Genomic DNA, 27,291 nt, shown 5'->3' with positions numbered 1-27,291 from the left:
CTTTGCACTAGATTCTACTATAAATTGCGCTGAAGTATATGACCAGTAAACAGCATACTCAGTAGAGTCAACCTGATAGATTGGTGTCTTCCGTGAATGGACATCACTCTAAAGTGACTGTAAAGGTGGCAGTGGCTTCATCGGCCTGTCCGATCTGACTTGATACCTACCGCTTCACGTCAATATCTGGGGTACTTCGATATCTCAGAAACTCTTACCTTGAGAGTTTTACCCTCGAACGGCTTGTAATAGTGCTGGTGGGTATCAGACTGACTATAGAGCCAGTTATAGTTGGGTTGGTCGATGCCTTTATCTTCTGTAATGACAGCTGCAGTGGCTTCGTTGTCCCTGGCACTCATGTAGGGGTTTGATACAAGAAATCGAAGATACAACGTCGTGCTTCCAATTATCTTGTATCCGACCATTCCAGCCGAGCCAGTGAATGGACTTCGAGAGCTGATTACATGACCGCCACTACCAAGGGTTTGAGGAGGCACCTATCACAGGTGAGATTAATAACATGCTTCCCGCTATTTGTCGTACTACTTATGTTTAAAAAAGACAGATATATAATATAAAAATTCTCTTACTTTCAAAGGAGGCTCAGCAATGTCGCCCCAATCGGCGAATCCTGATTGGGCTTGCAGATCGTACCCAGTGTCGTTCTGGACTTTGATCCATATCTGGTTCTTTGCCAGAGCATCCACATCGCCGGATTGTTCAGTGTCGGACATATTGGGCAGAGTGATGATAGAAATGCTTGCTTCAATACTTTTTGTAAGGGACTTGAGGGCTTAATATAGACGACAAATACAGCACTTAAGGGGTAGAAACAAAGACGGAGCATTTCAGCCACGACGCACCCTTGGCATAATGTTCGCCTCACTGGTAGATTCAGCTGAACAGGGGACAGTCAGATACCAGATGAGCCTCCTTTGGACGAAAGGTCTCGTTCAATCGCGAAAGTGACTACGGCCGTGCAGGAGATCTGCATATTATCTTCCAATGAAATCTTTAGCTTGCACTGATGCGGATCAGTTACTCTGTACATCACTCAAGTTGGTCAGTATCTCAGCTGAAAGAACGAAAGGGGAAGTGATCAGACTGGCATTGATGCAAAGTAGCACAGACCCCCACATCTTATATCATGGCACATGCAGCCCGCAGTTCCACGCTGCACCTGCTAGTGGAACAATGATCTCATAATCAGCAACCCTCGTAGGTAAAGGACTAGACAGATTCAGTGAATAGAATCATCGTACAATGCGTACTACATACCATGCACCTTCCTGGATTGGACGTCATTATGCAGGTCCGGTGGTCCGAAATGTTGAGCGAAATATATGGCAATTATGCCAAGCCAATATAAAAGTGCAGGCTCTGTTTCCTATCCTAAGAATGAGTAGGAACACCACATAACAAGATATATAGCTATGAGGACGTGTCAACAAAATCAAGGAAACTAGAGACATGCAGGACGGGACGGAACGGGGCAGCGTGATATGGCATGCAGTGACATATGATCGTCTATGAGCGCTGCGACCACATTCTGAGCCGATACTTTATCATCATACGAAAAATGATAACTCACACCCCCTCCTCACTTTCGGCAATATGTCGTGGCAGGGCCTCATAATTGGCCATGAAGGTTCTATCCTATGACAGCACTACCAACTTAGCCTTCTGATCATTGGAGACAAAGATACATACCAATTCCTCGCATGTTAGCAATCTGACGTAAATGGCAGAAGAGCTCCATAAGTCGAGGGGATATCTACGTGTCAATGTTGGGCACGCGGGACAGGAAGACGATCCGACTCGCTGTTTGTTGCCCATACTGAGAAGATATCTACTCGAATCTACTGATTGCTGCGCCAGACTGTCCAAGGTATGTCACAAACGTGTCATACATGCCACGGCTGGAGTGATCTGGTCAGAGTCTCTTGTTAGTCTGCAAAGATGATGTAGCTTTCACAGCAAAGGGAATGATACCTAGACTTCCGCATTTACTGTGAGCTCTATAAGTATATAAACGTGTAAATTGTGCTCTGATCATAATAATTGAAGCATTCAGAAACTCGACTCAAGGCCTTCATTACTCAGAATACATCAATCCTCATCTATCTGACGCACTCCTATACCTTCCAACCACAATGCAGGCTCTAACAGACGTTTCCATTGAAGCGTTGGGCCTAACGCCCCTGGTGTTGGCTTGCGAAAGGCAAGGTGGAAACGTCAGGTTTGATATTGCCTCGGAGAAGGAATCCCAACAACCCAACATTTCGTATCCCATTTCTAAGACCTTCAGTCTTGTTGCTTTATCAATTGAATCTTCTCTTGAGAGACATACAAGTGAAACTCAATTTGTTCTGCAATCTCGACTCAATCAAGAATACCTCGGGTATGCCCTCAATGACCGTCGACTTTTTACAAGGCCCATGCAGTTCCCCCCACCCGAAAACTTTCGTTTTCGATATCAGTCAAAGCACACATGCGACTATCATGACGTCAATGCCCCTGCTCATGTTGTGGCTGCTGATGGAAAACAAGTCTGTGATCCTGGCCACGGTGGCAAAGACATCTCATTGTTTGTGAGATTCTTGAAGGAAAAGGATCAACCCTTTTCAGTCGAAGACTCGTGGAAACAACAGTCCGCTGCTATCAGTGCTATCGGAGACTATGAAGAAGATGGTGATGACTTCCCTTACTCCGATGATGCGCGACCCCCAGCCTCTGTATTAGGTGGCTCAAGGTTGGATAACAGTATTCCACTTGGGTTAGCCAGAAAAATGAAGCAAAACGGGGATTTATGGAAAGCACTCGATTTGCTATCTGAGGTAAAATACGACGGTAATAGTTATGTGCCTGTCATCAGCAAACTTCTGTGCTGACTATTCATCAGATGCTCCTAAAGTTGAGAGCAATCCAGAAGATGTCCGGGCAGTGGCGAAGCTGATGTGTATCATGGACATGTGTGTATACATGAGGTTTGAAAACTCACCCTGGAATTATTATCTGCATCTCGCTAATAGATATATATAGAGATCTTGATCGAGAGGAGACAATCAATTTAGAATTGAAGCCTCGTGCGGCTGAGATCAGAAGAAGCTTCGAAGAGAACCGCCCATTGAGCGACGGTACAATGAAAGCAATAAGGGATGCTCAAAAAAAGACAGATAGAGCGACAGAAAAAATACAGGAAGTGGTGAGTGACTGACTCTCTTCCGCCTTGATGTCTCGGTGACACCAATTACTAACATTGTGCTAGGCAAAGACGATGTTACTTGAATACGAACCGCTCTGCAGTAAGATGTGTGTAAAGTACAGTGGCAGCCAAAGCTTAACTTGAATAGACTTTTCGACCAACGGAACACTTATGCGGAATGGCCCTTATTGTGGTGCATTTTATCGCAACCACCCCAAAGAAAAGCCGTTCGTTGTTCTCGCGTTCAAGGTAGTGTAACCCGCCCATTGATGCCCCTGAATCCAAACGTTAATATGATTATCCTGGTAGGGAACAGGACCACTTAAGGAGTGGGTCAACGATCTCAAATACTGGATGAAAGATGCAGCAGACTCGAGTCCCTTGAAAGGACGTTGTCACATGGGGTTCTTCGATGGCATTTTCAAGGACTTCCCGGGTGACCTATCTACGACCAAGTCTTATCGTAATATCCTGCCCTTCCGTGAGTCCTGGTCATCCCGTAAACGTTATTTTTCTTGAATTATAACAAATCTCTAGAGATGCTTCGCAACCAGCTATGGAAGCTCGAAAGAAGGCTTACAAGCCTCCCCGATCGCTTGAGGGTCCAACTCTGGTTCACAGTATGTCACCATGAGCAGTTTGCTTCCGATTCTTCCTGAGGCCGTATAGCTAATTTGATAAAAGGGACATTCTCTCGGTGGTGCTTACGCCACCAATTGCTAGGCGGGGTTTCTAGCAGACATGCATTTTATGCACACAACTGTCCGAGGTCTTGTAACCTTCGGAAGCCCTCGGGTAGGAAATAAGACATATGCCACGGTTGCAGGGAGTCAAAAACTGTTCCGCAAGTCATGGCGATTTGTAAATGGTAGCGACGTTGTCGCAAAATTCCCCACCAGTGGTAACTTGTTTCCGAGCGGTGACCCCGAAGATGATTATTACCATCTGGACTCAATGGTGATGATTTCTTCTTCCACCATCAAACTTGGACCTTCAGAACTATCTGCGACTTCCGTCGAGAACAAGTTAGATGGATCTACTACGCAAGAGGGGAGCGTTATGGGCAGCTTTGTGACAGATCACTATTTGGACAACTACTGGAATTCCCTACAGAATGGCCAGGTTACAGACCATGGTTCATGGCCCTGACTAGACAATATTCAACTCCCGAGACTACCTATAAAGGGTTCAAAGTGAGAAACGTTCATAGGTAATAACTATTATGAGTTTTTATGCGTTAAATGTCGTAACTATCCTTTATTATTGTTTGTAAAGTTTAACTTTGTCTTTGTGAATTTGATGCTGTTCAGTTACTTTTTTTTTTTGGCATTCTGGTTACTATTCAGTTCTCCAATGAGGGTTTCTAATTTTGACAAGGGTCGCTGCCATAAGCTTACGGATCATCTAGACTCTGCTGACGGTGTGAGATATCACATCCACCCAATGCTGACAGCTTACTTCAGCCTCTTTATCTCATGCAGCGATCTTACTACACCTTCTTGCATTCTTTCTTGAACGATAACAACCTTCAGCGATAACCCGACAGATGGAACCCGCAACACGCGTTCTTGTAACGGGCGGAAGCGGCTTCTTGGGCGGCCATATTGTTCGGCAACTTCTCCACGATGCCAAAACTACAGTTGCCATCGCGAGTCGCAACCCGAAGATTCCAGTCAATGTTCCGGACGAAGCACGCATCTCTCTTTTCCCGACAGATCTGGCATCCCAAGACAAGATCGAAGAAGTCTTTAAAACGTTCAAACCTCATGCAGTCATCCACACTGCCTCTCCGTCCTATATGGATACTAAAAGAGTATTGATGAAAACCAACGTTGATGGTACAAATACATTGCTAGAAGCGGCAAAGGCTTGTAGTCATACGAAAGCATTTGTGTTTACGTCTTCCGATGAGGCTATCATGCCGACACAAGAACCAACATCCGAGGAGAACGCTCATCGGTACGATGAGAAAAACGCGCCCAACGCTTACGCTCTATCAAAGGCTCTAGCTGAAAGACTTGTCATTGCTGCAAACTCCGAAGATTTGTATACTTCTGTCATAAGAATTCCTGGTATTTACGGCGAATACGACGACAACTTCGTGCCACAACTTGTATCGAGCATGCGAAAAAAGGAACACAAAATGCAAGTTGGAAAAGACACCAAACTCTTCGAATTCATATATGTGAACAAGGCAGCAGAGGCACATATCCTGGCTATGAAAGCTCTCCTCAACCCTGCGACTCGCGATCAAGTTGGCGGTGAAGACTTCTTTATCTCTGATGGAAAACCACAGGGGTTGTTTGACTTTTGTAGAAGATTCTACGCGGCTGCTGACAACCCTGTCAGGCCAGAAGAGGTGACTAGCATTCCTTTATCTGTCATGCAGACGATCGCATCGATGATGGAGTGGATGTATTGGGCGTTTACGTTGGGCATGGTACAGCCTAGTTTACGGAGAATTAGTATGGATCATCTTGATACAGGTTGTTGCTGGTCCTTGGATAAATCGAGAAGGATTTTGGAATATGAGCCTGTCCAAGATCAGAATGCAGCGATTAAGAGGACGATGGAGTGGGCTATGGAAACCCTCTGAAGATGTAACTCGACCTCCAGCAAACGATTCACCCTTATTAGTCCCTTCAGATGCTTAATCTGTATTTATCTGCTGTCAAAATCGCGAGGCAAAAGCAATACCAGACTCAATATTTAGTAGCAGAACTGGAATGCTATACCACGGGATCTCTCTTGTAGTCCTTACACTTGTTCATCTTTTTCTTTTGGATATATATCAAATAACTGTGTTCTTAAATACAATGTCATCTTATCAAAATCATTATATGCAATATGCAAGTAGCGAGGTAACATCGGTCAGCAAAAGGCGCAGCTTGAAACGAGGCTGAGCTGCAGCTAGAAAATTCCTAGATTCTCGAGAAGGCCTCCAGAACACTCATCATCATCTCGAAAACATTGACTATGTCCTTTGGATATGCGGTCGGCGATGTCGTCGCTGTGCTCGGTCTCTTTGAGCGCATCGCTATAGAGCTGCGGAATTACAAAGATGCCCCGGTACATTTCCAACAGCTTCGTGCCGAACTGGACCTTGTTCACAGCACACTCAAACACGTCTTGAGCTTGCAGCCCGACTGCAAAGAGGAGCTTCAGACCTTGGAGCAGATTAGAGCTATCGTTATACACTGTTCGCAGCCTTTGCAGGTTATGGTAAACAAGATGCGGTCCAAGGAAAGCAGCTTAGGCCACTTCAGATCAACAAGAAGCCTTGGCGGCATCGGTGAAAGACTCCACTGGTCTATGATTGCTCAAGGGGATGTAGACTCAGTGCGGAAAACGATCATGTCTCAAATGGCCGCCATCAATATCCTCATGAGTGTCCAGCAACTGTTCGCAGCTCCCTGACCTCCAAACAACAAATAACTAATGGAGTGATAGAACGCGTGTCAAACATCTGTCGTTGCAATCAAAACGTATTGGAGATGATCAATCGTCAATTATCGAGAAGCATGCAAACGCCATAGTGGGACATAGTTCGAATATTCTGAACATGGTATCGAGAACGCAAGTGGCAATCAACACCCTGACAGTCAATGCAGCTATACAGGCCGATATTCAATCGAAAAGAGCGAACTCCATTAACCAGCATCTAACTGGTATTGAGAAGAATATGCTTCACTTGACGCAAAAGACCGACAAAGCTTCAGCAATCGTTCGTCGCCATGCTGTATTCGTAACTCGCCATGCGAAAATGCTGTATTCTCACATGCAAGATTTGAAGGCGCTATTCACCCTGTATAACTAACTCTGATAACTTTCAGTTCTAGCTGGCTAATTGTTACTTAGATTGACAAAGTGTTCAAAGGAAATGCTCGACGCAATTGGCAGAAACACGTAAGTATCATAAGCAGAACTCCGAATTTCAGACGATTGACAAAGTACTAGACGCTCTTTGCTTGACATAAGTGGTCAACTAAAACAGATTTTAAAGGCAATCGAGGCGATACCACTTCATCTGACTCTGGACATTGTGCGGCTTGACGACGCCCATGGTGAAAGCTGGGCCCTTCCATTACAGGCCTGTCAGACCTGGGATGTAAGTAAAAACTACGTATCAGTTGATGATTGAAGCTGACAACCATAGTCCTTTTGCGATTTGCTTCGGTGTGTTGTGTATCCAAATGGAAGGCCTGGCGCAAAACACATCATGCAAAGTCTATTCGCCGTTACCCATGCAAAAACTGGTAGACAGGTTCAAGAAGATACCTGGTCTAGCTTTATAAAACCGGGTTTTCATATTGAGCAAGCCATGGTGGTTGAAGGAGTTCGTTCCCTGGAAACCTGCCCAGATCCAAAATGCCTCGGGAAACTGGCGGAGGAAGTGTTGGAATATGGCCGCCGTAAATCTTGGTAAGTCTGAGGATTAGTCATACAAGATCGCGTCACTGATAAACTTGTTCGACAGCACTACATGTGGTCGATGGTTGACGACAAGTCGAGCCCAATCTTCACTGGTAGTCTTATATGAAGAGCAGTCTTCACTGACTACTATCGGTGAGAGTTTAGAGGGTCCCCGCAACACTAAAGCAAAATATGGCCCTAGGCTTCCTTCCATGGATGTTAAAGACGACCCAGAGAGCTTTCGCAGGGTCAAGGTGGTTTACCCCACGGAGCCTGTCCGGAACCTCGAGGATGCCCTCAAAAGATTGGATGAGAACCCCAATCAGCCTGAAGCAAATGCCTTTCTAGGCCTTGAAATGCTTCGAGATGCAGAGGAAACATCAACTATAGAATATGCTCAAAAATCGATAGATAGTCTGAAGATTGCGATTGAATCAGGTAAGTGGATACTTAGTACGCCGAAATCAATACTGAAACCTCGTCCAGACAGCAGCAATGCTGAATATTGGTACCTGTTGGGAAGGGCACATATGATACTGGAAGAGTATAAATCAGCTTACGATTGCTTCCAAAAAATGGTCTATATTCGACATAGGTATCCTGCCTTCTGGATATCAATTGGGATTTTATACTTCAATATCCATCAGTACAGAGATTCACTGGATACATTAGCCCGTTCCATTAGGCTAAATAAGAATATATACCAGGCGTGGTATAATCTTGGTATCCTGGTAAGTTACAAGCCGTTTAGTGAACGATAGAAACTCTTTAGTAACTGTCAACTACAGTATGACAGCTGTGCCCAATATGATGACGGAACAGATGCTTTTGAGAGGTGTGACGAGCTCATACCAGGATTGCATCAAGTTAGCTCCAGGCTCGAAGCTTACCAGGCTTACCTTCTAGATTCGAACGAGGAATCGTTCCGTAATCACCTGATTCAAGATCCGATTGAAACTCCGCTCCAGACACATTACGAAATGGCTGACCAAGCCGAAAGCGAAGATATCAACTTCAATAGTATTATTGACGATGGAGTGCAGGAATCTGAGGGTAGTGACGAGGAGATCGATCATCTGTAGTGGTATTGGACCCTTCATCTTTAGTATTATCTAAAACAAATTCTTTACATATCCATCGGTAGTCATTCGAATTTCTAAAAGAATTCTAGTAAAGGCATAAGCATGGTTTACCTTGGGCTACGGTAGAGGTTTAATGCTGGACACAATGGAAGAATTCATTATCATATTGGCAGTATCTCTGTGTATTGGGCACATTTTCCACAATCAATGGCTTCTAGCTATAGGATACGAATACAAATATCAGTCGTTTAAAAACTAAATCATACTCTATGATATGTTGAGGTATGGTTGTATTGCTCACTATTCCAAAGTCTTATTGTATAAAGGTATAGTTGTGCCAAAGCTTGTTTGTAGTTCAACATTCATGATGAAATCAACTGGGTAAGACAGGCTAGGATGTGAATGCGTGGCCTCCAGATTGTCGGCGGCTGGATTGTCTGTGTTAGGATGCACAGTATCCATACTGAAGGTGGAGAGATCGGGTCTGTATATTGGATTAAATTTGTTGTGAGAGTTGTGATAGGTGAGTGATGATAGTAATATCTACGACGCTCGTACGGTAAAAGACGACTGTTATATAGCGAACCACCAGAAGCAAACATTGGCCCACGCTCAGCCTAACAGTGACGTTGCTTGTCGAACGAAATGGCGAATTTCCTGTTTTCTTCCAAATTACAAATAGCGGTCAAAGACATAAAGGTGATAAATGGTTAGAATACTGTGTCTCTGCAGAGAGAAATTGTAGATCACTTCTTGTTGAGTACGTGGTTCTGAGACATTCAAGTCAAGAAGCTAGCTGAAAGCCACAGACTTGTGCCTTTAGGAAATGACTGCAGGAATATGTTTGGAGCTCAGACAATATCCTGCAAGAATATGCAACAATTGCAGAACATGTCATGTAATTTGAGAAACAAGTTCTAATGGCTACACTCCATAAGTATGTATATATGATGCCTTACCTTGAGGATAGAACGTGGTCTTCATGGGAAAGTCAAAAAAAACATAGCGGAATCACGATATGTAGATAAGACTTGAAACAATTGGCACGCTGGGATGAAACGTATAAGGCAAGGTCAATACAATATAATTTTCACAACTATAAACTAAGTCGTTGTTGAATTTCTGTTATACTACGGTTAGGAGCATCACTTTTTTTCACTAAGAAGGATAACTCGCCAGCACACAAAAACTAAGTCTTGACATAGGCATACAATACGTCTTTAGCCTTGAAAGTAAATGTAAACTACCGATCCATGCATCACTGTGTAGGGTGAGCAACATCTGGGCTAGCCCTGGTAGTATCGTTCCTAAAGGTAGTCTTGTCCCCATCAAGGCTACTCTCGCCATTGCTGCGCTGAACCATATCAGTGTGACCACCCTCAATACCACCGTTGTTGACAATGGGGGCGTTGTCAATAGTCATCTGAGGTGCGACATCGTACTTGCCATCACCACGTTCAAGACGGTGTGCGGGGATGAGGATGTTGAAGAAGCGAGGTACCACAAAAGCACCGACGATGAAGATGACAACCATGTGCATGAGAACAAAGCTGTAGACATAGGGAGGGTCGTTACGGTGCTTGTTGAGGAACTTGGGATACGCAAAGGAAAAGACGAGAGCGACGGCAGGACCAGTGACGTATTTGAGGCAGATGGGCCAGACCCAGTGGATCTTCCAGTTCTTGCCACCATTGGAGATGACATTATTGAGGTCGTGGCGAAGTTGTTGACCCTGGGTACAGTCAGTAATAGTTGTATGGAAAAGAGAGGTGTACATACTGAGTAGAAAGCCGCATACCAGAAGCGACTAAGAATAGTATTATTGCCCCAGAATCGAGGAGCAGGAACAGTAGGAGCCTTTCCAACAAAGGCAGAGATGAGAGAACAAGCGATGAAGATACCGAAGCCAGCACCCGCACCTGCAGCGGGAGTGACAAGGTGGCCAAGAAGAATACCAATGAAGAGAGAGAAAACGTAGCCAGCATTGTAGACAAAGTAACTGACGAGACCAATCTGGTCAACGGGATCTCTCCAGCGGTACAGAGTACAGGCCATATAGGTCTCTGACCAGACAGTGACAAAGAGAGCAATGTCGTTGACCCACATATCGATAGCATCAAGAGTGGCGAACCCAAATTCACTGCTGTAGAGGAGGGCAGTAAGGGCACCGAGGATGACGACGGAGGTAGAGATGACCCAGCGAGGAATTCGCTGACCCATATCTGTGTCACAGAGAAGAGTGACGAGAACCTCGGCCAGGGCAAACACACAGGTGAGTCCAAGAAGTACCAAAGTGAGGAAGAAAAGGGCAGAGAAGAAGTTGGAACCGGGCATCTCAGCCAGAGCCTGTGGATAGTAGAAGAAGCCTGAGCTGAATGTTGATAGGGGATCGACTTCGCCTGGGTTAATGGCCAAGAAACCGACAACGCCCATGACAGCCAAAGCAGAGACGATTTCAATAGCAGAGTTGCTCAGTGCAATGATGAATGCATCCTGAACGGCGTTGGCGTACTTGTTGTTGTAAGAAGCATAGGATGTAAAGTATCCGAAACCGACACCGATGGAGAAGAACATCTGGCCAAAGGCGTCTTGCCATACACCAGGACCCTGGAGAGACTCGCTTCGCCACTCGCCGACGTAGAGTCTGAAACCGTCGGATGCGTTGGGGAGAGAAAGAGATCGGATAGCTAGGATGCCGATGAGGACGAGAGGCAGGGCCATGGTGACATAGATGACTCGACCAGTCAGGCCGACTCCCTTGAATGTGCACATCCACACGATAAACCAAATCATCATGCACCAGCCAAAAGTCTCTCCGACGATACCACGACCGGGGTAGTGCTTCATACTACCATCTTCGCCTCCCTCAGCATCGACATTACGGACCACTTGTTCATAAAAGAACTTGACTGTATCCGTTTCTTCACCAGCGGCCCAAGGCAGTGGGCTCTGGAACGACATGCGGAAATAAGTCATGGCGAAAGCCAGAATAGGCACATAGTATCCGACGACACTGAAGCCGTTAAATACCATGGAGAAACCGATACCCTTTGCTCGGTGGTTGACGTTGTTCCATGCAATGACACAGCCACCGCGATAAGCTTGACCAAGGGTGATTTCGAGGATGAGGATGGGAATACCGACGAGGAACAGCGCAAAGACGTAGGGGATAAAGAATTGAAGACCGTAGTTGTTGAAGACGACTGAGGGGAAACGAAGAAGGTTACCCAGACCGACGGCACCGCCCATAGCGCAGAGTACGAATTGAGATCGCGAGTTGAAGTTATCACGACCGTCTTCGTCCTTTGCTGAGTCTGGCGCCAGCATCAAGAAGATGCGCTTGGCCATGCCAGGCTTCTTGCCTTCAGCGGCTACAGCCATACTGAATAGATTTGATGAATGATGAAAGGAAGGTGAATGTCAAGGAATGACGGTATCTCGACTTGGGAAAATGGGGTGTCGGTGAGATCTCTCCTCCACAGGAGTAAGAAAAACGGTGGAGAAGGTCCCTTGATATATACCAAACAGAAAGGCACAATTAAGCATAAAACAGATAACAAAAGGTCCGACAACCAACACTGTAGAGGGGGGGGGGGAACCAAGGAACATCCCCAAAGCCAAGACAACAGCCAAGATGGCACAGCAGACCAATAAGTCTTACTCTTGGCGACTCAGAACCAATTAATACTGACGCCAAGTAAATCTCACAGCACAATCTCTCGTCTTGTGATTTACACGCCAAGCGACAGGAAAGGAAGGTAAACACGTTCATTCCAATTGATTGCACAAGTGGCTGAGTAACCATTTGATATGAGAGTCGCCAAGCAACCGCCAATCCTATTATCTGGGGTAGCGCTTATCTAGGACCTCCCCTTTCTAGCAGGCGTCAAGAAAGATACAAGACTCTTGGGTTTCCCAGGCCGTGGGTATCCGATGCTGGTTGGTATCAGGGTTCTGTTAGTTCAGCTTTGGAGATGAGAGCCAAGGACTTGGCTTTTTCTTGGCTTTGATAACTCTAACCATGACCGTGGAGAGACTAGCAGGCATGGAGCTTAGAGAGAACTGACAGAGATTCCGTATCTGTCTACATGTCGCGCGTAGCCGCCACTGCCGCGCCGGTTGAGTATTGCCACGCGGTGATACAAACCAAAAGCCAAGGCTAGAGATGAGCCTCGTCGTAATTATTAAGGTTTTAGTGGATTAAGGGATGAACGGAACTGGTTCCACCCAGCGATAGCCGTATGTAACCATCTGTATCTTGGCATTGTCTGTGATCCTTGAGTATCGAATGTTCCCCTGCTGATTGAGATTCTGTCAGATTGTTTTACGTAACAAACACAATTGTAAATTATTGACTGTTTGTCTTTCATGTGAAAACGACGAGAATAAATCCACATATTCTGAATTATCTCCACGTTACGAGGTCCACCTCCGCACTCTGATGTACAGGGAATATCTGGGGATGTCCAAGCAGGGAAGTATCAACGGTTCATTATGGGTCTTTTACCTAATAATATCCATCTAGTATACGTACTCGAAATGCTTATTCTCCATATCCGTCTTGTCCAACAATCCCATCTCCCATCCTCTCCTCTGGTTCTCATCCCCCTCTGTATGGTACTCCCGTCTAGACCTATTCCTCATCCAAAGCAACACCCACAGACCAACAAGACTCACTACTTGAATGGCAATACAAGCAAACATCATTCCCACGCCCAGCGCATACGTCGGCGCCTGGTTGGTTTTGAAGAAAAATGGACCAACGAAATTTCCAAGACAGTAACCAATTAGCAAGATTGCATTGGTCGTGATCTTTTTGGTGTGTCCTGCGGTGTTGGCCATTGAGACGGCCATACTTAGAGTCCAGGTTGCTGTGTAGGAAAAGGACATCCATAGACATGCCAGACGGGCGTAGGCGTCGCTGTGAGGTAGGAAGTGAAGACCCAAGACGCCAGCGAGGAAGGGCACCAAGGCAAGAATCATGATGGGAATTCGAGAGTTTTTGATAGTGGAAGCTCCCCAGCTGTGGTTGTCAGTGATGGACTTTCTGATGGGATTAACAATGTCTTACCAAGCTAAAACGCAAGCTACCATCTGGACTGCACCCGATGGCATTTGGTAAAGAGTGGTGGTGAGTGTACTAAATCCAGCACCTTTAATAATAAGACCTTGGAACTGTAACACTGTTAGTCGCAGCCGAAGGAATTATAGACAAGAGACTCACTGCAGACAGACCACCGTTGGGCGAGTTACTCGTAAGAGCAAAAAGAAACAACAACCAAGTCTTGAGATCAAACATAGCCTCCCAAAACTGCGGCATCTTGAAATGCTTATTCTCAATACCCGTTCCATTATCCTTTACTCTCGCAACAACACGCGCTCTCTCATCTGGTGTAAGAAACTTTGCTCGCATCGGGGCACCTGGTAAGCAAAAGAGTAGCAAAACACCCCAAGCAACAGTGATGGAACCCCAGATGATAAAGAGGACGCGCCAAGATGTTAGCGAGGAATTGATGTGTCCGATGCCAAAACTGGCGATTCCGGCGATGATGTAGCCAACGCCAGCGGACCCGATCCATATACCCATTCGGAGAGGCTGTTCGGTTCGTTTGTAGTACATGCCGAATAGAAGCATGGTTCCTGGGTTGATAGCAGATTCTAACGCGCCTAGGAGCGTTCGGACTGCCGCTAGAGCTGGGAAAGAGTGGATTGCTCCGTGTGCCATGAGTACAGCGCCCCAAGCAATCACCTACAACTCTTCAGTACATGAACATACTCTCATGGAAAGATTTGGACTTACCGTGCCGGACATGAAATAGTTGATCGGAAATCTCTGCAGAAACATACTCGTAGGAAACTCCCACACAAGATATCCCAGATAAAAAATGGCTCCAGTCCAGGAAAACTCATTTCCTTTCATACCAATATCCTCTCTGAGTCCAAACACAGCTGCATAGCTAAGCGTGTTTTTATCAATCGACTGCAAAGCATACGTGAAGCACAAAAGCGGCATGAGTCGAAGATCCAATTTCCATCGTAGAGCGCGCGCAAGTTCAGGGCTTTCCTCAATGTCTTCAGCATTTTGACAAAGCGTCAGTGCTTCAGCGGTTGATACATCGTTTATTGTGCCGTCTTGGATAGACGACGTATGTTTGAGATCTTCGGGGTATTTTTCGGTCGACATCTTTTCCGCTGGTTGAACAAAGGGGAGAGAATGGGCTGTTGCTATGCGCTTTATACATGTGTTTATCTTTGGTATATCCGAGTGTAGATCACTTGATGTTGCATTGTTTCACCCGCGGCAAAGTTGGTCCGTTCTTATCATGGTTCGACGGTTATCTGCATCCTGGGATGTTGGTATCAATAGAGGGTCTTGATGTAACCTGTTAGATAGCATGGTCCATTCTTTAGCTGTTGGTTCCAAACCACAGTATTTCTAACATCATTTATCCTAAGCAATCATTTACCTCATTGTACATCTTCAAACAGTCTCGGGAACTTTTGTAGTCCCGGTATGTTTCTCAACATCTCCACTTGATAACTGTGTCCATCGTCATTAAACCAGGGTCGTTAGCTGCCGGATCCATGATAAACGCGGGGTAAGAATGATTTGTATCCACTTCTATCTTTGCTATCGTTGTTTCTTATCCCGCGGTTGACACAGTTGGCCGCGGGGAACTCTGTGAACGGTTCACAGAAGATCATCCGAAATGGTGAGATTACCAGTACATAAATTGCAATGATAAGACAGTGATCAAAAGGAGACATTAAGTGAAGTTATCTTATACGCAACTTTGCTACATCTCCATCATGGCATCTCTTCACCCTTACCAGTCTCTGCCCATTGATGAGCGAGTCAAGAGAGTACTAGCAAAAACACCTCTCATAGACGGCCACAATGACCTACCCCAACAACCAAGAGCATGTTTCCATGGTAAAATACACAACAATGAGAAATTCGATTTAGAAAAGGGCTTTGAACGAGGAATGACGGATATCCCTCGTCTCAAACAAGGTACTTACCATCACCCCATTCTATCACTTTTTACTAACTCTACCAGGCGCTGTCGGAGGTCAGTTTTGGTCTGTATGTGTACCATGTCTCCGCTCCGCCGAGGACTTTACAACACCTGAATACTCCGACATGGCCCGTGATGCCATTGAACAGATTGATTTGACGTTAAGGCTTGTAGAGTCTTACCCCGAGACTTTCCAGTTAGTCAGTGGTCCTTCAGAGGTCAAGGATGTGTATGCAAGTGGTCGTATCGCCTGTTCTATTGGTATCGAGGGATTGCATATGGCTGGGAACAGTATTGGCATTATAAGAGCGTTTTACAGATTAGGTGTCAGATACGTAAGTAAAGTGTTGCCACTCTGATTGAGGGGCGAGGCTAATATCTATAGTGTACTCTGACCCATGTTTGCAACAATGCTTTTGCAGATAGCTCAACATCCAAAGTTGGTCCTGTCCACGGAGGTCTATCTGATCTTGGAAGAGCAGCAGTAGTCGAGATGAACAGACTCGGTATGCCAATACCCTTTTATCCACTCAAACCAAGCTAATCGTGTAGGCATGATCGTGGACATCTCCCACGTATCCGAAGACTGTGCCGAGCAAGTCCTCGCCCTCTCCCGCGCCCCAATAATGTTCTCCCACTCCAACGCAAAAGGCGTCTTCGACTGTCCCCGTAATGTCCTAGACCATATCCTAGACAAAGTCCCTTCCAACGGCGGCATCGTCATGGTAACTTTCGTCCCAGAGCACTGCACAGCACGACGATCAGATGCAAAGATGGAAATGGTAATCGATCACTTATTCTACATCGCAAACCGTATTGGCTGGGACCACGTCGGTCTTGGATCGGATTTTGACGGAATTGCGAGTGTTATCCCTGGTCTTGAAGATGTTAAATGTTATCCGCATTTGTTAAAGGCGATTCTCGATAGGGGTGCTACTGAGGAGCAGTTGGCAAAGGTTGTAGGGGAGAATATTCTTAGGGTTTGGGGTGGGGTTGAGAAAGTGAGGGACGAGATGAAGAAAGAGGGAGTTCTTCCCGTGGAAGATGTGTTTAAGGATCGGAAGTGGTGGCGGTATGATGGGTTTTACCAGATGGAGGATCCGGATCCTGAGGATAAGTTGGGACTTGATTGGTATGGGGTACCTCCACCAGATGAGGGTCTGTATCTGGATGAATAATATGTACATCTATCAACGATGGGATAATTTAACTAAAAATCAGAGATGCGAATATCTATAAATTACAGGGAGGCTACTGTACTACCCAAGGCACATTGGATATCCATCCACTACCAATTCCCATTGACTCCTGGCTCCCAACTCATTGATCCCCAATTCAGCTGAGATAAATCCATAGTCAATGACGACGGATCCGCCATAGTAGGCCCTGTCATATCTCCAAAGCCCTGCTCACTCATACCAAAAAGCATACTAGGATCTCCAAATCCCATTGGCATCTGCATAGACATATCGTCCATATCCATCGCACCCTGAGATTGCTCCTTCTTCTGATCATCTGTCTCCAAAGACATATCCGCAACCTTTTCGTTAATAAAGTCCACAATATCGGGCGTGGTTATCTGCTTTCCAGCCTCTTCATGGGCCTTCTTGACAGTCTCCCACGCGTACAAGACGATATTGGTGAATGGTCTGAAAGCAGGAGCGGGTATATGTGCATCTGGCGTTGCTCTAACAGAGTAGTTGTCATGCATGACCTTCCACGCTCTCTCCGTCTGATCAGAAAACGGCTGCCCTTTCAGGTGCTGGATAACACGGATATACGCCGGAAACGGGAAGTGAAGTTGGAGAAACCAGCGGAAGTTCTTTGTTAGTGGCGAGCCTGCTATTTTCGTATCGCATTCTAGCCAGTGAAGGGCGCACGAAACGGCGGCCTCTTGTCGATCCGATGTGTATTGTGTGGAAGTGTCGAGATAGGTGAGGTAGTCGTTCATCAGGCGACAATTCATAATGTTTGATCGCGCAGTCCACATGGTCATGTAATGAACGCGATTATCCGGATCGCAGAATCGAAGGTACTTGTCTTCGATCATCTTCTCCAGAGTAACATCACCGCCGGGCGGTAGCTTCTTGGCCAAAGGTTTCATGACGGGGTTCGTAAAGGCCAGGTAAAAAGGGCTGTTGCGGTAGAATTCACCGATCTCGCCTCTCACAATAGCAAAGATAGCCTCTGTAGCTTGATCCTGGACCTTTGGCGGAGCCTTTGTCTCTTCTCGCAATTCCGAGTCGCTGACGTTCGTGGGCAAGGCGCAGTCCCAACTTGGGACAAGAGTCGTGGGTTTGTGATCACCCAGAGCACTGAAACGAGAGTCGAATAGGACGAGAGACCACCAGAGTCTCCTCCGCAGTTCTGCTTCGAGAATGCTGCACCGGGCATTTTTTGCTTCACTTTGAATGCCCATGCGTTCGGCGATGCGGACGGCTACAGCTAGCATGGAAGAGACGGATTTCGGATGGCTGGCTGAGCGGACGGACACCTAGTAGTGGTCAGTCAAGTTCCAGAAATGGTAGAAAAGCACTCACCAGGTAGAGGAACAATGCAGTCAAACAATCGCGATTGTCAGTTCGTAGGAAATTGCAGTTGGATAATGCTTGCTGACACCCGAAATAATATCGCGTGGAGAGCTGCTCCTTGGGTTGTTTGAACATAGTCACACATTCTTCTTGCGACAGACTGAGGATGGCCATGCAGTATATGCTGAACATCAATGCTTCCAGTGTAGGAGATATCTCTTTCAGATTAGACGCAGCTTCAACGATACGAGCTTGAAGAGTTGGGGTGTGTGTAACTTTCATGAGCGGGTTGACGTTGTCGAGGTATATCTGCCACAGCCGGAATAGATGCGCCGGGTCTGGATGAAGAGTGTGTAGCTCAACTGCTGACTGTCGTGAGCCGAACAGCATGTCTTGGTCGCTGACTGTCATTTGATCTTGGGCGTGGCTGAAGACGTTTTCGTAGAAAGCATCGTTGGGATCTCGATACTAAAATATGTCAGCAGACACTCTAGTCTTGTGGTGGTTAGATTGTTTACCCCTTGACGCATGGCTTGCCAAATGCTTCTGCGGAATAATTAGAATAGGGTTTTGATATGACATGATCAAGACTTACTTGACTTCGGATACAGCCTCGGACCTATCCTGTGAACCACCATCGTCTTTCTGTTCGTCGTCGGAATAATAGTCATTGGGAGAACTCTTTGCTGTACTGTTGTTGTCATCATGAAGAGGATCAAACTTGACGTTGTTCTGCTTCATCAACGCCTCGTATCTCCTTAGCCGGTCCAGTAGCTCTCGTTCAGGGAAGCGCCGCCTTCGGGACCTTGGCTGGGTAGCCGGTACACATTGTGTACCATGCTTGACGCAAGTGGAACAAGGAAAGGTGCGGTCACATTTGACCTTTCGTTGCTGGCAGAGAACACATGCCAGTATTCGATGCGGTTTGGGCTTGGGTGTATCCTGCATGGATGTAGACATGACGAGATAGTTCGGGTGCTTTTTAACCCCGAGAGATGCGCTGAGGGTTTAACGACTTTGTGAGTGTATAAGAAAGGCGTTGATGGAATGTGTTTGTTGGGCTGACAGGTTGAGTTGAGCGGTCATCTCGGGCTTTTCTATCTTCCGACATGACCCCACTTTTGACATTCCCGATATCATCGGACTTTAGAAATGTCCATCATCGACAAAATTACTGTACAGTTTCATTTCCTATTTTTATTCCTCTATATACATTTTGTTCTTATAAATGAATGATGGGGCATGGGAAAAATAGGGCGCAGGAACAAATCAGGATTGACGAGATCATGTGCAGCAATGGCACCATATGCGCTTTTCTCTGCAGCGTGGTTGAACCGCACCCCCAAGCTGGCCCAAACGCCATGCACGCAGATTAATGCAACCAATAGCCATTATCTTCATATTTATATGGACGAGCTTCGGGGGCGCTTGCAACCAACTTCATCTTGTCATCGGTAGCGGTCAACTTGTTTCCTATCTGCTTCTAAAGCACACTCTATCAGGGTGAAGATTCCTACAAGAGTTGGTACAATCAATTGTAGTTCATATGATTAGAGTTACATGAAACACCCAGATATACTTCGGCTCTTATAACTCTCCCCATCCTGGCCCTGCTTTCAAACTCTCCGGTTACCGCGGCAAGCAATCTTGACTCATTACTCAGATTCTTAGACGCGACTTCCTCTTCGTGCAATGCCCTTCCTTGCAACCCTGGCATAATTTCTCCATATGATCTCCATTGGGAGACACATGACGTTCAACCCGCTTGGCTTTGACACCGTTCCATCTCTTGAGATAGAACGCCACTCTCTCCGCGTATAAAAGTTTGTCGACTTCTGCACGGGTCGGTCTCAAGCATTTCGAGCAACGCTGGTGGTACACGAGGACATTGTAGGACCTATCCCTATACTCGCGGATAGTAATGGCAATGCAATTGCTGTTCCACTTGTGCCGATGGCCGTTGGGCCTACGACACTCAAACTTTCCGATAACAGTGGTATCGGACTGGCGCTTTATGTCGACCTTAGTATTGTGATCCCGGAATGAGTACTTGAGCTTCTTGCCGAGAGCCCGGACAACGTATTCATGAAGGGCGGGGTACATCGAGGATTTTGGCGCTGGCTCAATCTTGATAGCTTGCTCGATCTTGGTCGCCTCAATGGAGGATGCCTCGTTATTGTCATCGTGCGTATTTTCCTGGGGGAAGAGTCAGAAATGTCTTGACAAAAGGTTAGGCATTATTTCATGACGCACTTCGTGACGAAATTCATGTTGCTCTTCCTGAGTCTCTTCCGATATACTCAATAATGATAGAGAGTAAATCAACTCGTCCATGGAGGATTCAGCCATGTTGGAGGATTGAAGGTGGATCGATGAACATTGAAAGATGAGGCAAGAAGAAGCTTGCGTGAATGAAAAGAAAATAAACAAAGCGTGTCTACTTTGTTCGTGCCGAGCTCTTAGGCAACAAGATGCACGATCTCCCCGCAGTGCCAGACAGCTGCGATAAGGGCAACAGTGAATCATAGCAGAGTCGCCTAGGCTTGCAGCCTGTGCTCCAGGCACGAAGTAGGAGTAGGGGGAAATATATTGATGGCAAGATTCGGAGCGACATTCTGGTTCGTGCTTTGGTGGAAATGTCTCTGGCGAGGTGCATTGGTGGAAGAGTAAACTTATTCCACCAGCAACAAGGTATGAAGATGCGAGTTCATGAGCCTGAATTGTCCTGGCAGAAATCTGGCTGTAAATAAATTCCAGAAATATTGGTGTTTGAGCCTCTGTGACTCACTCTTGGTGATTTTGGTCGTCCTGCAATCCATCTTCCATCCCCCAACCACGCTTGATAGCAGACATTTATACGAGGCCTAAGATCAAAACAAGCACGGCGAGAAATGATCAATCGTCTGCGAAGCTACGTCCATCATGTGTCGAGGTGGGGCTGTCTTGATCTTGACTCGGCTGATGGAGACTCAATGGTTCCAGCCGATTTGATAGAGTATGTAACATAGAAGAAGATATAAGGAAAGACATTTCATGTTTCTATCTAGGCTAGAGACAGCAGGGTCTCTTATGGATCTGTCTGACCTTCAGAATGTTTCTTAGATGAGCTGATACCTTATGCAAAGGCAATCAGCTTTGCAGGAAGCATGTGCTGGCGAGTTATCCTTCTTAGTGAAAAAAAGTTGCAGGAAGCATACAAACATCAACAACAAATAACAAAATACAGATAGACAGCACAACAATCTAACAATCTTGCCCCTGCGGCATAGTATTTTTGTACCTAAATAGGCCAGTCTTGTAAAAACTGACGCAAGGTTTCCAATTTTGCCGGCTTCTTCAAAACAGTATCCATTCCAAACTCGTTGATCAATCTATCCGTCTCGCTCCTCATGTCACCAACAACAAGTCCCACAATGATCGCCGGCTCGAGGTTGTGTTCTTTTTCATGCTCTCTGATACGGAGGGAAGCTTGCAGACCACCCATGACAGGCATAGCGAGATCCATAAAAACCATCCTGCATTGTTCGGGGTACGCTTTGTAGATGTCGACGGTTTCTTGCCCGTTCCATGCATGTCGATATGTGCTTTGAAGACCAAGTTTATTGAAATGATGGCAGAACAAACGCACACATACTCTATTGTCTTCTGCTAACAGATACTTGGCGTGCTCGTCTGCGACTTTTGATGTCTCAGGTACGATTTTGGAGACCGCGTCATGGTTTGGTGTGACGGTGTTTTGCTCTTTCTCAGACTCACTCATCTTGAGATGGTCTGTTGCACGTCATGGTTAATCACAGGATGCATGCAAGGGAGTAGCGAAGGGGAGGCACCAACCTTGGTGGACAATCATCAATAGACAGTGGGCAATCTCTGTTTATCAGAAGGCGCTGGTGCGTAACAGAAGCTTTGACCGCTGAACGAGCGCAACTAGTAATGGGTAGCAGAAAAGTTGACCTCCTAAGTTAGGTTACACAAAAATAAATAGCCTAAAGAGTATAGCCTAAGTAGCATAAGCTGATCTACTAATTTCGTCTCTTATGCTTCTAGCGACTAATTTTCTGATGCCCTGAGGCGCTGGAGGAGGAAGCAAGTGAAGGAAGTTGCAGTCATGACCAAGCTGACTTAGTAAGCAACCAAGTGGTCATCTTCTTCCACTGCCTTACCCACAGGCCAGCAGGACGAAACATCAACAGCACCACACATTACTATCACACTTTTGCAGTCATTCGCTTCATCACGATGAGTTTCCATCAATTTAATGAACTATCCGAGGATAATCGAAAGAGGATATGGAACTATGCATTGTCTTCATCATTTTAGGAACCACGAATATGTTGTTATGACCATACCAACGCCCGCGACCCTCACAACAGACCCAAAGGCTGGAAAAGTGGGTTAATACTACCAACGCTTCAATATTGCGTCTACTTCGACTACAGGCAATTCTACGTTCGGCTCCCATGGGCTCCCCTCTTTGTCAGTGCAGAGGTATACAGAATAGCCATGGAGTGGGTAAGAGAGCAGCGGCTCACTTCGCAAGTGAGAGGGGGCAGGGTCTGCTTCTTTGAACGTCGCATGAGAAAGGACGACACCCTTTACATCCCCATGAACATGATTGCTACCTTCGATGAATCTTTCGACCAGGCTTTCATGCAAGCGCAGCTAGATCAATATGCAGATTTACACCCAAGTTCACCGTCGATAACACCACGCCCTCCAGACACACTACCACAGTTCGAGACACCGTCATATTTGGAGACATCACCATCGTCATCCCCTTCGGACACAGCAGCACAGTCTGGCACAGCAACACAGTCTGACACGGCAGCACAGTCTGGCACGGCAGCACAGTCTGATACGGCAGCACAGTCTGACACGGAAATACAGTCTGACACAGCAACACAGTCTGACACGGCAACACAGTCTGGCACAGCAACACAGTCTGACACGGCAGCACAGTCTGGCACGTCAACACAGTCTGATACGGCAACACAGCCGGATAAGCCATCACCGTCAGAGACACCTCCACAGTCGGAACCACCATCACAGCCACTGCCTATTATCGCATTTTGCGACATCACAAAATTTGCATTTTCGGCAGATTTGTTGGAAAAAGGCCCGCATCTTCCGACCTGCTTTCAGGACATTGACAAGGAGATTACCGTATACATCATTTGGAATCGACAGCCCGACATCCCCGGGTTGTGGGTTCTTAGGCTGTCCGAAAATTGCAAGGTATCTTGGACACCTCGCAAAGGTTTGGAGAAGCATGCATATAAGTGGCCGTCGTTGGCAGACGACATCTTTAGAGGCCTGGCGAGAGACGACATCATGAGAGGCCTGGTGGATGATGACACTTCTTCTGCTCGTCCTTTTTTTGCTTATGGCCACCCAGGGGTAGAGATTCGGCCAGGGTTGGCAAAATTGTCTGTGTGGGGTCAGGCACGCATGGCCGTAGGGACGCATGGCAATTGCCGAGACTCCGTGAGAAATAACCGATGATGTTATCATTAGATACTTAGGTTTGGGATTGCATTATCATTATTGCTACTCGAAACCGGACAATCATTATTCAGTTACAGAATAAAAGCGTTTTGACCGATACGAGTAACTCAGCCTCATGCTATCGTGAACTATGGCCGCTTAAGGCATAAAGAACAAAGCCAGTAGGCTGCGTTATGCTACCTATCAATCTTCTTAGGCTTTACGCTTTTGTACTCTGACGCCTTGGGCATGATATCTGATGAACAAGGGCCTTGTAATCTCCATACATTTGTACGGCGAGGGATATTTACAGAACCTGACCCTCCAACTGCTCCTCAGTCCAATCCCAAAGTTTGTTCGCCATCTCTTCATCCAACCCAGCACCTTCAAGACCTCCAGTCTTTCCAACAGGTTCATAAAACTCCCCATTCTTGATCTCTGTCGATGTAGCTGCCCACAGATGATTCTTTACCCCTTCCGAGATAGGGCCGGCCATTTTGGGTACAACATTCTCCTGAAGGTGTTTCATCATTTCGTCTCCAGCCTCGCGGGAGAATAGCTCGGTCTGAACTTCGCCTGGATTGATAGCAATGTTGGTAAAATTGTAGCGCTTTGCGGCTTCACGTGCGTAGAGAAGACAGGCTAGTTTGCTCTGTGCGTATCGAAGGGGGAGTGGTGTGGGACTAGGAGCTGATTTGAGGGTGTCGAATTCGATACCATTGGGTCCGACGTGGCGAAAGCCAGCAGAGGAGAGATGGACTACTCGGGCATCAGGTGTTTTGTCAAGCACTGGGGTGAGCAGTTTCAAGAGTAGAGCGTGGCCGAGATGATTGGTGCCCATGTGCATTTCGTAGCCATCTTTGGTCAAGACGGGAGGTGCGCCCATGACACCAGCGTTGAGCAAGAGGACATCAAGTCTGGCTTCGCGGTCTAGAAAGTCTTTGGCCGCAGCTTTGATGCTGTCGAAGCTGGACAGGTCCAACTCTAAAAGTGAAACTTGAGTTCCCTCGGATGCCACGCCTTTGACTTCTTCTAAGGCGACGTTACCCTTGGTAGAGTTTCTGGCGGTGATGTAGATATGGGCTGGATTGTGCGTGGCAAGCTCGAGGGCTGTAGCTTTTCCGAGGCCTGTGTTGGCGCCAGTGATGAGGATGACTTTGCCATCAAGAGAAGTAATGTCTTGGGCGGGATTGAAGGAGTAAGTCTTGTGGTCAGACATTGTGGCTATGGCTTTAGATATCGAATAACAAGATTGTGTACTTGATGGCCGACTGATAGTTCGTGTGAGAACGACGCCTACCAGCGGGAACCAAGTCGTCTTTAAATACATCCTCAGATCTTGGCGTTTAAGCATAAATATGGTGTGGACATGCAATTCACTCCGGACTTAAGCAACTACGAACCCGAAGGATTCAATTCATGGTAGATCCGGGTCATTTGGCTCAATCTCTGTTGGGTCTGAACCGATATCGTGAGTGCTGACCAATGAAAAGCTTGGGAATCCGAGCCTACCAATAATGAAGCTTCATTATCCATCCTCAGCATATCAGACTCGCCTTCAGACTTGCTCAATATTGAGGTAAATAATGTCCTGGTTAACAGAAAATTTAATCTCTCAAGTCTCAGTGTATAAAAATAAATAGCCCAAAGGGTATAGTCCAAATAGCATAAGTTGACCCAATAATCTCATTTCTTATACTTCTAGCGACCAATTTCTCTCATATCCTAAATACACTCTACCTACAGTATCTCGAGGGATAATATACTGCGGGGATAATCGAGCCAGAAATGCCATTCTGATGGAAGATTATCAGTAATGAAACCCATTAGGTGCATCCCCGTGTCTCTAATCTGCCACAATTTCCTTCCATAATGTAGCAGCAATGCATAATAACTCAACAGAATCAGAGCTTCTGGCTTCCTTGCTGATAAAAGCGTCGTAAAATCTGGAGACGCCAACATTGTCCATTGGAAGATCATACGATACCGAGAGCCCTTTTCCTCGGAAGCTATCGCGTCGAAGCCAAGTTGAAGGAAGTTAATTGCAACTTGGCATGCTTTCTTTTCGTCCTCTGTGAGAGATTTAGACTCTGTTATCAGTTTGATAATGGGCAAGCATTCGGTCCCTCTGGGCTCTTTCGCTGACTCTGTCTTACTCCATGATAAGACGGGTTCCAGCTCAGAATCGGCGAGCAAAGGCCAAGCAGAGACGACGACGTTGTATATACCTCGGTTCAAGTCCACGCATTGTACATAGTGAGCCAGAAACCCATCTAATCCATCTGGTCCACGATAAGCCAGTGCATCAGCTAATAAGTGATGACCGAGTGTAACAGAAAAGAGAAGGATGGCGACACAATTTGAAGAATCGACTTCCCTGCTTGTCTCATTGAACAAAGATACAGCTCTTGTCTGCAAACTGACAGCTTGTTCAAGGTAGTGTGATGTACGGTCCGGATGTATCGCCGCTAAATGACGTGCAGAAAACGCCAACATTTGATGTAGAAGATAAGGTGCCTTGACACTTTCTTTGAGACAGATTTCAAAGGTGGACTGATAATCATCAACATTATCACCTAGGCTGAAAAGATCCCTGGTTGTGACGAGATGCACAAAGAGTTCCATATGTTCCATGTTAACCACTTTGCCGAAGGAAATGCCATGGCTATCTGGTGGAGTCGCTGACGTGGTAGTCTCTGTATTGTGGCCGATCGAGGCGAATAAGCTTTCTCTAGAGGATATATCCGACGCTGATGATGTTCCTTCTTCTAATGTGAAGCTGCAGTCTCGGCCTGTCATGGTACACAAGAGGCATGCTGGTCGTCCTTCGTCGCACTATGAGACACGCGTGTTAGTCATTACACAACATGTTGCTTTCTCCACGTACCTTGACATGGCGTCGCTTGCTAATTATCTATTATTAGCAAGGGATATCACCTGATGGTCCTCAATTCCAATTACTCACCACTGGAGACATCCTTTCTTTGACTTTTTATGGCTCCGTCGAAGCATACTCTATACCAACAAGAAATGACCGTTCAGACTGTCCGAGGTATAATTTGAGCTTATCAAGTCTCCAACTAATACACTGGGCTTTATCCGTCAATTTTCGTTTGTATAGAACAGATGTGTTCAGGGTCAGGAGAGCACATCGTCAAGAAATCAACAAGACTCAAGGATGTCGGGATGTCAGCATGTGGTGACACTAGCTTCTAAACAGAAGTGATCAGCGCGTCACCCTGTCTGTCTCAGCCTGAACTAGACTACTTACAGTAAGATCGCTGTTCTCAACCCTGTAGTCTGCTTAGCTAACACGCGTGTTCTACTTCAAGACCCACCTCTCGTGTCTTATCACCAAAGACAAAATTGCTAACCTGGAGTTGAACCTATTTTGGATGAGGAATCTTGCATACGCAACACGCGTGTCAGCAAAGTAGAGTTGCAGGTAGATAAGTCATAAAGTAGCTGCGGACTATTATTTGAAGACTTTAAAAAGCTGTGATTATGTCGTGTTTCTTCAGCTGAGAACGTACTCGTTCAACCTACTCCCTCCTTAT

At 46.2% G+C, this 27,291-nt stretch overlaps 11 protein-coding genes across 11 annotated transcripts, besides 1 other annotated feature; 3 read left to right on the top strand and 8 right to left on the bottom strand.

The window, feature by feature from the left end:
• Positions 1-103: 103 nt before the first annotated feature.
• FPSE_06968 (uncharacterized protein) lies at positions 104-734 on the bottom strand (the record flags this gene model as incomplete). The annotated part of the gene is made up of 3 exons (XM_009260086.1): positions 104-166; positions 219-497; positions 591-734. The coding sequence occupies 3 exons, from the start codon at positions 732-734 to the stop codon at positions 104-106; spliced, it is 486 nt and encodes a 161-aa protein (XP_009258361.1).
• A 1,419-nt stretch (positions 735-2,153) lies between these two features.
• Positions 2,154-8,700, top strand: FPSE_06967 (uncharacterized protein; the record flags this gene model as incomplete). The annotated part of the gene is made up of 19 exons (XM_009260085.1): positions 2,154-2,763; positions 2,858-2,972; positions 3,043-3,205; positions 3,269-3,312; positions 3,354-3,454; positions 3,522-3,686; positions 3,743-3,825; positions 3,929-4,340; positions 4,614-4,625; positions 4,738-5,645; positions 6,131-6,606; positions 6,656-6,929; positions 7,064-7,111; positions 7,209-7,313; positions 7,362-7,627; positions 7,683-8,056; positions 8,105-8,196; positions 8,326-8,349; positions 8,407-8,700. The coding sequence occupies 19 exons, from the start codon at positions 2,154-2,156 to the stop codon at positions 8,698-8,700; spliced, it is 4,566 nt and encodes a 1,521-aa protein (XP_009258360.1).
• A 1,258-nt stretch (positions 8,701-9,958) lies between these two features.
• FPSE_06966 (uncharacterized protein) lies at positions 9,959-12,081 on the bottom strand (the record flags this gene model as incomplete). Its single annotated transcript, XM_009260084.1, has 2 exons — positions 9,959-10,432; positions 10,480-12,081. 2 exons carry the CDS (start codon positions 12,079-12,081, stop codon positions 9,959-9,961), a joined length of 2,076 nt encoding a protein of 691 aa, XP_009258359.1.
• Positions 12,082-13,221: 1,140 nt separating this feature from the next.
• Positions 13,222-14,884, bottom strand: FPSE_06965 (uncharacterized protein; the record flags this gene model as incomplete). The annotated part of the gene is made up of 4 exons (XM_009260083.1): positions 13,222-13,723; positions 13,772-13,875; positions 13,925-14,449; positions 14,501-14,884. 4 exons carry the CDS (start codon positions 14,882-14,884, stop codon positions 13,222-13,224), a joined length of 1,515 nt encoding a protein of 504 aa, XP_009258358.1.
• Positions 14,885-15,510: 626 nt separating this feature from the next.
• FPSE_06964 (uncharacterized protein) lies at positions 15,511-16,897 on the top strand (the record flags this gene model as incomplete). Its single annotated transcript, XM_009260082.1, has 4 exons — positions 15,511-15,715; positions 15,762-16,054; positions 16,105-16,225; positions 16,272-16,897. The coding sequence occupies 4 exons, from the start codon at positions 15,511-15,513 to the stop codon at positions 16,895-16,897; spliced, it is 1,245 nt and encodes a 414-aa protein (XP_009258357.1).
• Positions 16,898-17,007: 110 nt separating this feature from the next.
• On the bottom strand, positions 17,008-19,210 carry FPSE_06963 (uncharacterized protein; the record flags this gene model as incomplete). The annotated part of the gene is made up of 4 exons (XM_009260081.1): positions 17,008-18,213; positions 18,260-18,718; positions 18,769-18,796; positions 18,846-19,210. 4 exons carry the CDS (start codon positions 19,208-19,210, stop codon positions 17,008-17,010), a joined length of 2,058 nt encoding a protein of 685 aa, XP_009258356.1.
• Positions 19,211-19,909: 699 nt separating this feature from the next.
• Positions 19,910-20,599, bottom strand: FPSE_06962 (uncharacterized protein; the record flags this gene model as incomplete). The annotated part of the gene is made up of 2 exons (XM_009260080.1): positions 19,910-20,446; positions 20,504-20,599. The coding sequence occupies 2 exons, from the start codon at positions 20,597-20,599 to the stop codon at positions 19,910-19,912; spliced, it is 633 nt and encodes a 210-aa protein (XP_009258355.1).
• A 931-nt stretch (positions 20,600-21,530) lies between these two features.
• On the bottom strand, positions 21,531-22,010 carry RRR1 (the record flags this gene model as incomplete). Its single annotated transcript, XM_009260079.1, has 1 exon — positions 21,531-22,010. The coding sequence occupies one exon, from the start codon at positions 22,008-22,010 to the stop codon at positions 21,531-21,533; it is 480 nt and encodes a 159-aa protein (XP_009258354.1).
• A 743-nt stretch (positions 22,011-22,753) lies between these two features.
• Positions 22,754-23,752, top strand: FPSE_06960 (uncharacterized protein; the record flags this gene model as incomplete). The annotated part of the gene is made up of 1 exon (XM_009260078.1): positions 22,754-23,752. One exon carries the CDS (start codon positions 22,754-22,756, stop codon positions 23,750-23,752), a length of 999 nt encoding a protein of 332 aa, XP_009258353.1.
• Positions 23,040-23,209: a microsatellite.
• Positions 23,753-24,041: 289 nt separating the features above from the next.
• FPSE_06959 (uncharacterized protein) lies at positions 24,042-24,953 on the bottom strand (the record flags this gene model as incomplete). The annotated part of the gene is made up of 1 exon (XM_009260077.1): positions 24,042-24,953. One exon carries the CDS (start codon positions 24,951-24,953, stop codon positions 24,042-24,044), a length of 912 nt encoding a protein of 303 aa, XP_009258352.1.
• Positions 24,954-25,474: 521 nt separating this feature from the next.
• FPSE_06958 (uncharacterized protein) lies at positions 25,475-26,711 on the bottom strand (the record flags this gene model as incomplete). Its single annotated transcript, XM_009260076.1, has 3 exons — positions 25,475-26,569; positions 26,622-26,648; positions 26,700-26,711. The coding sequence occupies 3 exons, from the start codon at positions 26,709-26,711 to the stop codon at positions 25,475-25,477; spliced, it is 1,134 nt and encodes a 377-aa protein (XP_009258351.1).
• Positions 26,712-27,291: the final 580 nt, after the last annotated feature.

The sequence above is a fragment of the Fusarium pseudograminearum genome, chromosome 1, assembly GCF_000303195.2.
Source record: "Fusarium pseudograminearum CS3096 chromosome 1, whole genome shotgun sequence".
Lineage (NCBI taxonomy): Eukaryota > Fungi > Ascomycota > Sordariomycetes > Hypocreales > Nectriaceae > Fusarium > Fusarium pseudograminearum.
This window is presented reverse-complemented; position numbering and strand designations above follow the sequence as displayed.